Here is an 11,513-nt window from a genome sequence, read left to right as displayed (position 1 = left end):
ATTGCTTTTTAAGCTTGAAGTATTGATAAAATAAATTCAGATCTTAAATGATTAGTTTTGTTTGAGAAAATCACTAAAAGGATATCCATTCTCAGTTTGATGTCTTAATCCAAATTCACATAATACAGTGTTCGTGACAAGTGATTTTTTTTTTTACAAATTTTCTAATCTGAGTCCTGGGACTCAATAACTGGCAAATCTATGAGCCCCAGAAATGAAAGAATGAGTCCAATGATTAAACGATATTATTTTTTTAGAAATTTCAATGCATTTTTTGGACCCACATAATTCGAAACTTTGCATCTCTAGAGGTTTTTGTGATTACAGGATGCAGGACTTGGGTGTAAAAATCACTGATTTACATTCAATATACAGCAACATCTTAATAATAAAAGTTTTCATTAATTTTTTATTTGCAGTTCAAGAGTTAGAAAGGGAGATAGCCCGTCTAGAGGGTGAACTTGGCCGCATGAAATTGCGCCCATCCAAAATGTCGGTTCAGGACATTATTGGTGACAATGATAAGGTATTTGTTTGTATATTTGTAAAATGTACTCAATGAAAAAATACATAACAACATATATCATTCATTCATTCTGGATATAATACAAGTTTCTTTTTTTGTAATTGTTGTTCCATTTGCAATTCGGTACAATCCATCATTTCGATACTGTGCACAAGTATATGAATGACTTATTATGCCCCCAGTAGGGTGGCATATAGCAGTTGAACTGTCCGTCAGTCAGTATGTCAGTCTGTCCGACCTTCCGAAGAAAAAAAACTTAAACGTTGCCCATAACTTTTGCAATATTGAAGATAGCAACTTTATATTTGGCATGCATGTGTATCTTATGAAGCTGCACATTTTGAGTGGTGGAAGTTCAAGGTCAAGGTCATCCTTCATGGTCAAAGGTAAAAAATAAATAAAATATTTCAAAGCGGCACAGTAGGGGGCATTGTGTTTCTGATGAACACATCTCTTGTATACTTATAAGTGTATACATATAAGCTAATTGCTTTTCTTTTTAAGTTGGAACATATAGAATAATTATATCACTGAATCCGAATGATTTTTTGTTACACAAAATATGGAATAAAGTCAGTGGAGTACAAATGTAATGTTTTTTGTATTAAAAAGCTTTATTTGTATATCATATCTAATCCTTTTTATTTCCTACCACAGTTAAAACATTGCTCACTCACAACTCAATATGTTCATGTCACACTGTTTTATTTCAGATGCTGCTATACACATCTTTTCCTGTGGATGTCTTCCAAGTCCTGGTGGGTGTTCTGAAGAGGTTAGCTCCTTTCAACTACTATGCTGGCTGGACTGTTACCTGCTTCAGCCTAGAGGATCAACTATTAATCACCCTTATGAAATTACGTCTGAATTGTAAGGACTTAGATTTGGCAGTTAGATTTGATACAAGCAGAGGAACTGTTTCGAACATTATAAATACATATATTTCTGTGCTTCATGAAATATTGTTTGAAGGAATTTTACTTAAAGTAGGAATTCCAAGCCAACTCAAATGCAAGGGATCCATGCCGAAGTCATTTGAAGACTTTAGTTCTGCAAGAATTGCAATGGATGCTACAGAAATTGTGCAGGATGTTCCTTGTAACATGAACCATCAAACACTTTCTTATAGTAATTATAAAAGTAGACATACTGTAAAAGCTGTTACATGTGTTGCTCCAAATGGTGCATTAGTTTTTTGTTCAGATCTTTATCCAGGCTCTACATCAGATGCAGCTATTGTTGATCACTCGAAAATATTAGAGCAACTTAAACCAGGTGACTTGATTTTGGCTGATAAGGGCTTCAATATTTTTGATAAACTTCCTGCTGGAGTTTCTTTAAACATTCCTCCTTTTCTTTCTAGTAAAGGTCATTTCACAAAAGAGGAAGCTTTACTTTGCTTCAAAATTGGAAGGAGCCGAATTCATGTAGAAAGGGCAAACGAAAGGATAAAAAATTATGATATTTTAGATCATATTCCTGCACAATACAGACATTTATCGACAAAAATTTTTCAATTGTGTTGTTGTCTTGTCAATCTTCAGGCTCCTCTTTTAAAGGAAATAGCAGATAAATATGAAATTGATTCAAACTAGAGCTTTTACACAGTAAAATTGACCCAATGACCGAGTTTTTGACCCGGCACGGCCCATGTTCGAACTTGACATACACATCATCTAGAAAAAAATTCTGACCAAGTATGGTGAAGATCGGATGAAAACTACTTGAATAAGAGAGCGGACATCATGCTGAATGTTAAATAACGCACAAAGTGACCCTATGACCTAGTTTTTGGCTCAGCATGGCCCATATTCAAACTTTGCGGCGAGATCATAAAACTTCTGACCAAGTTTGGTAAAGATATTGGATGAAAACTACTTGAATAAGAGAGCAGACAACATGCTGAATGTTTAAAACGCACTAAATGGCCCAATGACCTAGTTTTTGATCCGGCATAACCCATATTCAAACTTGATCTAGACATCATCTAGATACAACTTCTGACCAAGTTTGGTGAAGATCGGATGAAAACTACTTGAATTACTTTGTGTACCTGAAAAATTCCTTCAAACAATATTTCGTGTAAATGATGCTGTATTCCTAAATCTTTTTGTAAAAAGAATGGATTTAGTTGTGACTTGTATGTACCATAAAGAGTTGATCCTCTTTGCTGAGGCAAGTTTCAGTCTAGCTAGCATAGTAGTTGAAAGGAGCAAACCTCTTCAAACACTCTGAAGACAGTGTGGATGAATGGTTATTACATTTCAGTTGGCAATTTGTATTTCTAATTTTAGCATATGCTTATGCCAATTTTATATGGAATGCTTGTATGCCTGTGAATTTTTGTGTGTATTGTTTATATCACAAATCATGCACATTTGGTTGTTCTGTATTTTTATTCCATAAACATCTAACAGACAGAAAGTATGACTGGTATATTCCACCCTATCGGAGGCATAGTTTGTATTTCTAATTTTAGCATATGCTTATGCCGATTGTATATGGAATGTTTGTATTTTTATGAACTTTTGTGTGTGTTGTTTAAATAACAAATCATGCACATTTGGTTGTCGTTCTGTATTTTTATTTCATAAACATCTAACAGATGGAAAGTATGACTGGTATATTCAACCCTATCGGGTGGCATAAAACACAAAGAAACAAATAAAAACAATTACATTTTATTGATTATGGCAACTCAGTTGACCATGATAAAGCTGCTGTTGAAAAGCATGCATTACTTACGACTTGAACAAATGAAAACGAGCGATGTGTTTGTGAAACACTATGTCCCCATTTATTTGACCCTGAAGTATGACCTTGACCTTTCACCACTCAAAATGTGCAGCTCCATGAGATACACATGCATGTCAAATATGAAGTTGATATCTTCAATATTGAAAAAGTTATGGCAAATGTTAAAGTTTGCACAAACAAACCAACCAACCAACAGACAGGGCAAAAACAATATGTCCCCCAATATAGTGTTGGGGGACATAAAAACAACATTCTGCTGAAAATGTAGAATTAAAGAATATCTGTACTGTCACAAAATGGTTCAGTTATCTTTATATAAACAATATATAAATAACCAACTAATTGGTAGTACATGTATTAACATATTTCTTCAAAGGGGCCTTTTCACAGATTTTGGCACGTGTTGAAGTTTGCCATTCAATGCTTTAACATTGATAAATGTAAACTTTGGATCTAAAAAGCTCCAGTTACAAAAAGATGAATAAAAACAAAAGGTGTAGTCCTCAACTGGGATCGAACCACTGACCCCTGGAGTCCTGGAGTAATAACATCTCAGATTTAATGTAACCTTTATTCGTATAGTGATGGTAAAAAGCTCGAAAAATAAAAATCAATCATTTTTGACAGATTGACCGACCACAAATGATCCTTTGCTATTCTGATCACTTGCAAGTCTTTATTTGTCCACACAACAAGATCGCATGTATTAGTTCCCGTTATGTGTAGCTGTCCTTGAATCTGATGCCAGTAGTTGTGGGCTTGCTTGAGGGAAAGCCGTCCATCAGAAGATTGATCTGAAATGAGTATGCATCCATGTGTAAGAAGGCAATTGTAACCTAGTAGCAGGAATTTCAATTGAAGCACAATCATGCTTTTTTATGCTTTTGATTTTAAAATTGATGGTCTTTTGACTCCTGCAAATAATCTGCATAGCATCATTTTGACACAAATGTAACAAAGAAACTAACTTCAAAATATATTTCTTATCATACAATTATTGTTTGCATAGTATTTCATTTTAGTATATGCAAAACAACATTTACAGACTATATAAAAATTATTCAGGAACAGATAACTTCATTTTTTGACCCCTGATTATTTTATTTGACCCCCGAAAAAGTCAAGCATGGGGTAATTTGACTCCTGGTTTACACAAATCTATTGAAATCCCTGTAGTAGTGTTATATACATAAAGAGATTGTAAAAGCAAGACCATCTTTTACATCACACTGATTTTAATTATAGGAATGGATGTAATTGCACGCTGTATGCAAAATGGGTAATTGATGCATATTTTTTAATTGTTTATACTATAAATGCATTACAACATTGAAAATGTAGAAATAATAGTTTTACCTAGGTAGAAATCCTTGATAGATGAACACGCCTCCTGGATAGTCATGTCTCTGGCAGTGTAGGGGCACTTTACTTCTATGATGTCTGCACTACATGTTGCTTGTCCATGTTGTTGATGAACTAAACCCCTAAACACGCCTTCGACAAAACCATCTGGTGATGCACCCAAGACACCAGACTCATGCAGCCAAATTCCTGTAATAAAATGATAGAACATAAGATATGACCTTAAAAATTACTTTTATTACAAAGCATAACTGCATTAACAGCTGAATAAGCACATTATGAAATTCTATTACAACTAAAGATCAATTCAAACTTATAAAAAACACATTTTTCACTTGCCTGTCGGGCGTACAGCGACTCCTCCAACCTTACAGTATTCAGCTATGCACACCTGCTCATGTGTTACCCCCCACTGCACAGGTGCCCTTTTTTCCAGGTTATACGCGCTCAGAAGTCTTTTTTTCAAGGACACTGTCAGTCTTGAAAAACATATACAAACACTTATTTATCTTGTATGTTTATTTACATTAAACAACAGTATAAGTAACGCTCGATTGGTCATTGTCGGCTCGGGTACTACTTACATGTACCCTGGGTACTCTTAAGTATACATATATGTACCCCGGGTACGGTAAATATACTTAAAAATACCCAGGCTATTTTAGACTGTACCCGAGTTGTTTTCCTGCCCAAAATCTGATGTCGTCATAAATGCTACCGATACCGTTAAACGATATTGTTTATCTTAAACAAACTTCTCTTCAATTAACCCATTCATGTCTAGCGTCCTGAAAAGAGGACATTGCAAACAGCGTAAACCCAGATGAGACGCCGCATGATGCGGCGTCTCATCTGGGCCTACGCTGTTTGCTTAATATATAGAAATAAATATACTTAACATCCCTAATTTTGGAAATAAATTGATCCAACTTAGAAGGATGGGATAGTCCACTAGGAATAAATGGGTTTAAAAAAACACTACATCACCATGCTTTTTGAGTATGAGTTTCGATGATATATAGGCCATTTAACAGAAAATAGGCACTTATGTTAACATAATTAATTTAACAAAAATAGTCAACAACGACAGATTTAGCGTTCAAATTCCCGGGTATGTTTAAGTATATTTACTGTACCCGGGGTACATGCAAGTATACTTAAGAGTACCCGGGGTAAATGTAAGTAGTATCCGAGCCGACAATGACCAATCGAGCATAAGTAACTGCAATGCATTAAAAACATGGCATAAAAAGTAAAGCAAGTCTATTTTGTAATGTCGAGAAACATGTATCAGAAGTTCATATTGACCACTTAGTTTAAATTTATATTAACTCACATAAAATGAAGACATGTGCGTCATATATATTAAAATTATAGCAATATGTACTAGCACTTACTTTTTTTTGTCAAACGCTGACAAGATATGTCCGAAGTTAGAGGCGGTAAATCTCAACTTGCGAACAGCTGCCCATAAGGCATTTTCCCTCTGTCCAATAGTTGCTGCAGCTGTTTGGTTGACCTTTTCGTGCGACACCAGCAACTGTCGTCTCAGCCATGTGCGGGGGTCCTCAGCTCCCAGATATTCAGGATGGATCATCAAGTCATCCAGGAGAGGCACTGGTACATCCGGTGTCTGTGGCTCCTCTGCCATAATCCAATGCAGAGCTTTAAACATAAAAAAGAACAGGTCAAATATTAGCAAAAGACCATTAAAATAATGCTCATGTTTTTTTTTTAATAAACAAGACCATGTAGTATTGATAATTTTTGACATACCAAGGATTTTTTGGAATTATTATTTATAAGTCATACTATCACAACTACATAATTGCCAATGAGATAGCTTAATAAGTAATATCTCACTATTTGTACAGCATATTTTTTTTACGTGAAAATTATTGCTTAACATATACATATATATTCAAACGCTTTAAAGCACATACCTGAAATACTCATACTAACTGGAACCGCTCAACAGTAACCAAAAATGCTAACAGGAAAAAATCATGATAACAGGAACAAAACATTCTAACAGGGACCACTTATGCGAACCTGTAAAGCGACCCAACTGTCCAAGTTGTTTATAAATAAAAGTTCTGTCATCATCTGAGACAGATCTGTTTAGAGCCCTGAGTAACGAGTAAAAAAAGGTACATTGCATTAAAAAATAATTATGAAAACAATTATTCTCATGAGTTAATGAATAGATCTAGGATGGTTCGAAAAAGAATTATATACAGTACACAATTTTATTATTTCAAAATAATAGCTTTGAGATGACATTTTTTAATCATTTTAAAATTCTTTTGCTCTTTACCTGTATCCAGGCTGATTTGGTGGATACATTTCAGCCATCGTCACAGTTTTCTTGGGTGGTGCGGATTTCGGACGCTTGATCCAGGAACACTTAATGTCAGTTTTGCTCGCTCTCTTGTATCTGTATCATGAATTAATTTAATAACAACTTTTAAAAGCTTTAAAACATACAAGACATAATTAATACTTATAGTAACACATAAGCATTTGCCTCTACATTCCCTGTGAGGATATTTGTGTTTATTATGAAAAACTTACAAATGTAATTGTTAGCTGAAAAAAGTATCATGATTAGTAAACAGATAATTATTTTCTCTGAGTATATTTACAGCATGTTTAAAACATAAACAATACAAATATATGTAATTTTATGCATTACCCAAACAGTAAAGCAGCAGCCACATGATGACATTTGAATTCCCTCATTGGACACTGACACGTCGATGATTGTATCACGCCATTGTCCTCTGGTTCAAGGTGAATCTAATGAAAAACATAGAACAAAATCAGAATGAGAAAATAAATAGTGTTTAAACCATTACGAGTACGATTAGCATTTTACTTTGTCATAGTAATTCGGATGTATATAACTAACCTACTCCTATAAATATGAGGTCGATTTGCATAAGCGGGGTAGCTTACGTCTAATTATTTGGACGGTTTATGGACGTTTCGTGCCACTGCCAGTTCGTGCCACTGATATTTGTGTGGAAAAGGGGTAGACGTTTCGTCCCACTGATAATATATAGGCAGATAGGTGTGAATAATGCCATATAGGTGTGAATGATATTGGGGTGTACATTAATGTAGAAAATTCCAACAATGTTAACAATTATAATTATAAATAACAAAAATAAAATGATTTATTGTTAGTATACAAATATGTGTACATAGTTCGTTATGTTCAATAAATATAAAACATAAAGTGTTTTTAATTTTTATGCATCATGTGTACCGGGTATGTGTATGTAAAAATAAAATAAAATAATATTTGTGCATAGTTCATTATGTTTAAAAAATATAAAACATGAAGTGCTGTTATTTTTTATGCTTCATGTGTATGCACTATATACATAAATAATAATATAACACAAATGAACAATAATACATTTTATTCAATAAAGACCTAATAAAATGAAGTTGGTCTTTTACTTGTAGGAAAAGCTTATGCTTTACTATCGACTCACAAACTATCAATTTGCGGTAAGTGCCTTTAAGTTATTAGCAAACAATGAATTACCGACTCGAACCAATTAGTAAACAACTCACCGCTTTAATGATGATTCAAACTGTGTAATGAATATAATGTTAATTTATTGAAAATGTTTTAATATATTTATGTAATCAATCTAGATATTGTTAAAATGTATGTATGCATTCCCTTTTGATATTGTTAATGTATAATATAAAAGAGTATAGTAAATCTTGTTTCGTTTCTTGTAATAATATACCGGTAATGTAAATTTATTGAAAATGTTTGAATATATTTATGTTATCAATCTAGATATTGTTAATGTATTATAAGAAGCATGTAAATTGACTCTTAAACATTTTTGTTCATGTAATTAAAAATAAATCTTGAAATCGCAGAATACTTTTAAAATGAATAAATAATCTTGAAATAAAACAATGTTGATTTAACATTGAACAGATGTTACAATCAAAGGTGCGAAAGTTACCCGTTATGATTCACACCTATACGGTATTTTTCACACCTATCCGCTTATATATCAGTGGAACGAAACGTCCAATGCCCTCCTACACAAATATCAGTGGCACGAACTGGTAGTGGCACGAAACGTCCAGCACCCATTTGGACTAATAACTAACCGTAACATTGTATGATGTATTTTTCATTGAAGCCTGGACGCTGGCACGGATTACACGCAGTTCGTCCATAAAGAATTTCAATACCCTGTCGCTTTCAACCGATGCTTCACTCTTTCGACTTAATTTAACGTGCGATTCAACGTAGTTAGACCAGTACATTATTGATATAGCCATTCTGATTTTTTGTATGTACCCGGAAGTTGGAGATCTCGTGAAATATCGGTGGTCACATGACGAGACTTACATACCCTATTATAATACACAAGCACATGCTAATGGATCTGTATCCGCAAGGCGGTCAAATGAAAACTCACTTGGTATAAATATGAAAAATTGAATCAAAATATCATAATGCGGAGTGTTAAAATGTGTTCAAATCTAGCGAAATTGTTGCAGTACTTTTCTACCGAAACCAATGCTTAGCCCAGTTATTTTAAAAATAATTTCAAAATACCACGATACACGTCAATTGGCTAACAAATACATTTGTAAGTTTAACCTCACTCAAAAACAGTATTTATTGAAGACAGGGCGTCAACAATGTCCGAGTTTCTTCAACGTAGCTTAAGTACCTAAATTACCTTTCCGTTTGATTTATCGCAGGATCCTGGGTCCGCACCCACAGTCTTTTAAAGTGTCTGCATTAAAAAAGATAATAATTGTTGTTTGTAATAATCTTTGACAGCTCATAAAAACATGTAAATCCTCAATTCGTAGAGTTTCAGTATGATTTCATTTATTTAAAAAATAAAGACGGTTAACATATTTTATACACACATATATTAGTAGCTATACGCCATATAACATAGGACCTAATGTATATTATAAATCAAAGCGCTGAAGGCACTTTAGTTGTTCGCTGTTGTCGTCCTTGATTAGCTTGTTCGCATTGCATATGCTTATCATTGTGCACAGGCTAATCTTATTTGACGTGCATTAAGCCTCGTTTTCCATGAAAGCAGCCAATATGTGCATATTTTAATGATAAACACTAGACTGGCCAATGGCGTTTACAAGCTGGTATATACATTCACTGCTAGAGCAGAATCATTTGTCGTCTGCTGCAGACAGGCAGTGGTAATCGTTCCTAGCAGAGTGAGTTGTGGTTCTTGCCGTACTTAAGTCTTCTAAGCACCTACTGATTTGCATTTATTACCCATTCTCTTGAAACGCCGACTAATAAAGTGCGATAAACCGCCTTTAAGCACTTGGCACATTAACAAATAAGAACATTCCACACCTAACCGAGAACCGACGTCTTTAATCGCGAAACTATTACCAGAAATTGAATACCGCCAGAAACAACAATGAGCTCACTCCGATTAAATATAAATACACTATATTCATTGCGTCCTAAGCAATCAAACATATCAACCGAAAATACCAGCGAATACAGTATTATATATGACATCGGTCTTATATATCGCCTCAGACATGCGAGAGCGCCACGATGAGTGAAGAGTGTGTGTATGAGAGTTTGTTTGCAGGTCCTACTGGCCTCTTCACGAGATTTGCGTAGCCCGACCTGAATGATGAATGAAATGGATGTAGTAACAGTTATATGAACACGATATATCCGTACCAATATCCATGTGAGCATATACTAATAATAATTAATTTTTTAATCGCCATAAGCTTGAAAATAAACGTAAATAGATACAACAAAGACCGATTCGGAGACTTTAAAATTTTTAAATTACCTCCCCTGCAATAGAAAATATATATGGAGACTCGCATTCTATGGAATATCAAAATCTCAATATATCTTTCTCCGAAATTTTTTTCTGGTAAAAATCATCTTAAATTTAGCTGTATATTCGTATGTAATTAATTAAACAAGAGTTATAAAAAGGCATCGCAAAAAATATCGCGTTTTACTTGAATAAGTTACCTCCCTTAAGCCTATCGGAATATCAAAAATACGTATATAAACAAAACGCGTTCCTTGCATAAGTGATAATAAAGCGCGTGCCCGTGCCACTCGTCCTCCAAATACTTACTAAATATAGTACAACGTATCTACAATCATTGCGACTAACTCATACCTCAGTAAATAAGTAACCAGGATAAATATACGTTTAGGTAATTAAGATATAAAGCATACATATAAAAATTTACATGTTCCCTGTCTGCCGAACCCGATCCATGGACTATAGCCACAAGAGGTTTCTATGTACCTATGTAGCCGGATTGCGCCCTCAGAGCGCCCAACACCGACACAGATCACGCTACTCTCCGGTCAAACACAATACTACATAGGACTGCTGCCTTTGTCACCATATTATCAGAATCATTAACGTGCAAAATGGAAACTTTCAACTGTCCTTTCACTTCATACATAAGCCATTGCCGATCTTCAATGATCGCTTATTTCCGAGAGATGCATTTTATTTTTTTCAAACTTCGAATTTTGATATATGTTTAACTTATTCATTTAGATTACATTATTTTCCGTATAAATATTGACTTTGATCCAATTATCATCTGAAAAATACGATTTCGCGATTTCTTCAAAGATCGAGCGAGCCTTTTTACCTGTTTACTTATATATATCTAATTTAAGGTTACACAGATGTAAAGTTGTCGTGGCCGAGTGGGTAAGGCGATGAAATTGAAATCTTTTGGGATTTTCCCGCGCAGGTTCGATTCCTGCCGACATCGCATACTTTTTGCGACGCGTTTTATTTCTTTTCTAACGTAATTTGATTTAATATAGCACATA

At 34.3% G+C, this 11,513-nt stretch overlaps 2 protein-coding genes across 5 annotated transcripts in view; one reads left to right on the top strand and one right to left on the bottom strand.

Moving 5' to 3' along the window:
• The window catches only part of LOC127857941 (uncharacterized), a 4,947-nt gene extending 1,856 nt beyond the window's left edge, over nt 1-3,091 (top strand). Inside the window, exons 4-5 of the mRNA XM_052394715.1 lie at nt 420-526; nt 1,240-3,091. Of these exons, the coding sequence (XP_052250675.1) occupies nt 420-526; nt 1,240-2,121 (989 nt within the window). The 3' untranslated portion in view covers nt 2,122-3,091. The remainder of the gene's footprint in view (nt 1-419; nt 527-1,239) is intronic.
• Nucleotides 3,092-3,191: 100 nt separating this feature from the next.
• LOC127857942 (uncharacterized) lies at nt 3,192-9,043 on the bottom strand. Of its 4 annotated transcripts, none has more exons than XM_052394716.1 (8): nt 8,792-9,043; nt 7,341-7,444; nt 6,963-7,082; nt 6,698-6,774; nt 6,043-6,310; nt 4,985-5,124; nt 4,640-4,834; nt 3,192-4,077 (listed from the first exon to the last, which is right to left on the bottom strand). In XM_052394716.1, the coding sequence occupies exons 1-8, from the start codon at nt 8,963-8,965 to the stop codon at nt 3,854-3,856; spliced, it is 1,302 nt and encodes a 433-aa protein (XP_052250676.1). In that variant the 5' UTR covers nt 8,966-9,043; the 3' UTR covers nt 3,192-3,853. The 4 variants fall into 4 exon arrangements, with proteins under 4 accessions (XP_052250676.1, XP_052250677.1, XP_052250678.1 ...); XM_052394717.1 differs by having other exon boundaries at nt 7,561-8,926; XM_052394718.1 differs by having other exon boundaries at nt 7,557-8,925.
• Between the last annotated feature and the right edge of the window lie 2,470 nt (nt 9,044-11,513).

Source organism: Dreissena polymorpha, chromosome 14 (genome assembly GCF_020536995.1).
Source record: "Dreissena polymorpha isolate Duluth1 chromosome 14, UMN_Dpol_1.0, whole genome shotgun sequence".
In the NCBI taxonomy this organism is placed as follows: domain Eukaryota; kingdom Metazoa; phylum Mollusca; class Bivalvia; order Myida; family Dreissenidae; genus Dreissena; species Dreissena polymorpha.
The sequence above is the reverse complement of the archived record's forward strand: the minus strand, read 5'-3'. Positions and strand labels throughout refer to the sequence as shown.

Bases quoted from the DNA above. Each gene is read 5' to 3' on its own strand.
- LOC127857942 (XM_052394716.1), bottom strand. From the start codon at position 8,965: ATGGCTATATCAATAATGTACTGGTCTAACTACGTTGAATCGCACGTT. The intron at 5,125-6,042 runs GTAAGTGCTAGT...ATGTTTTTCAAG, and splicing joins TCAGCGTTTGACAAAAAAAA to ACTGACAGTGTCCTTGAAAA. The intron at 4,835-4,984 runs GCAAGTGAAAAA...ATTTTATTACAG, and splicing joins AGTCGCTGTACGCCCGACAG to GAATTTGGCTGCATGAGTCT.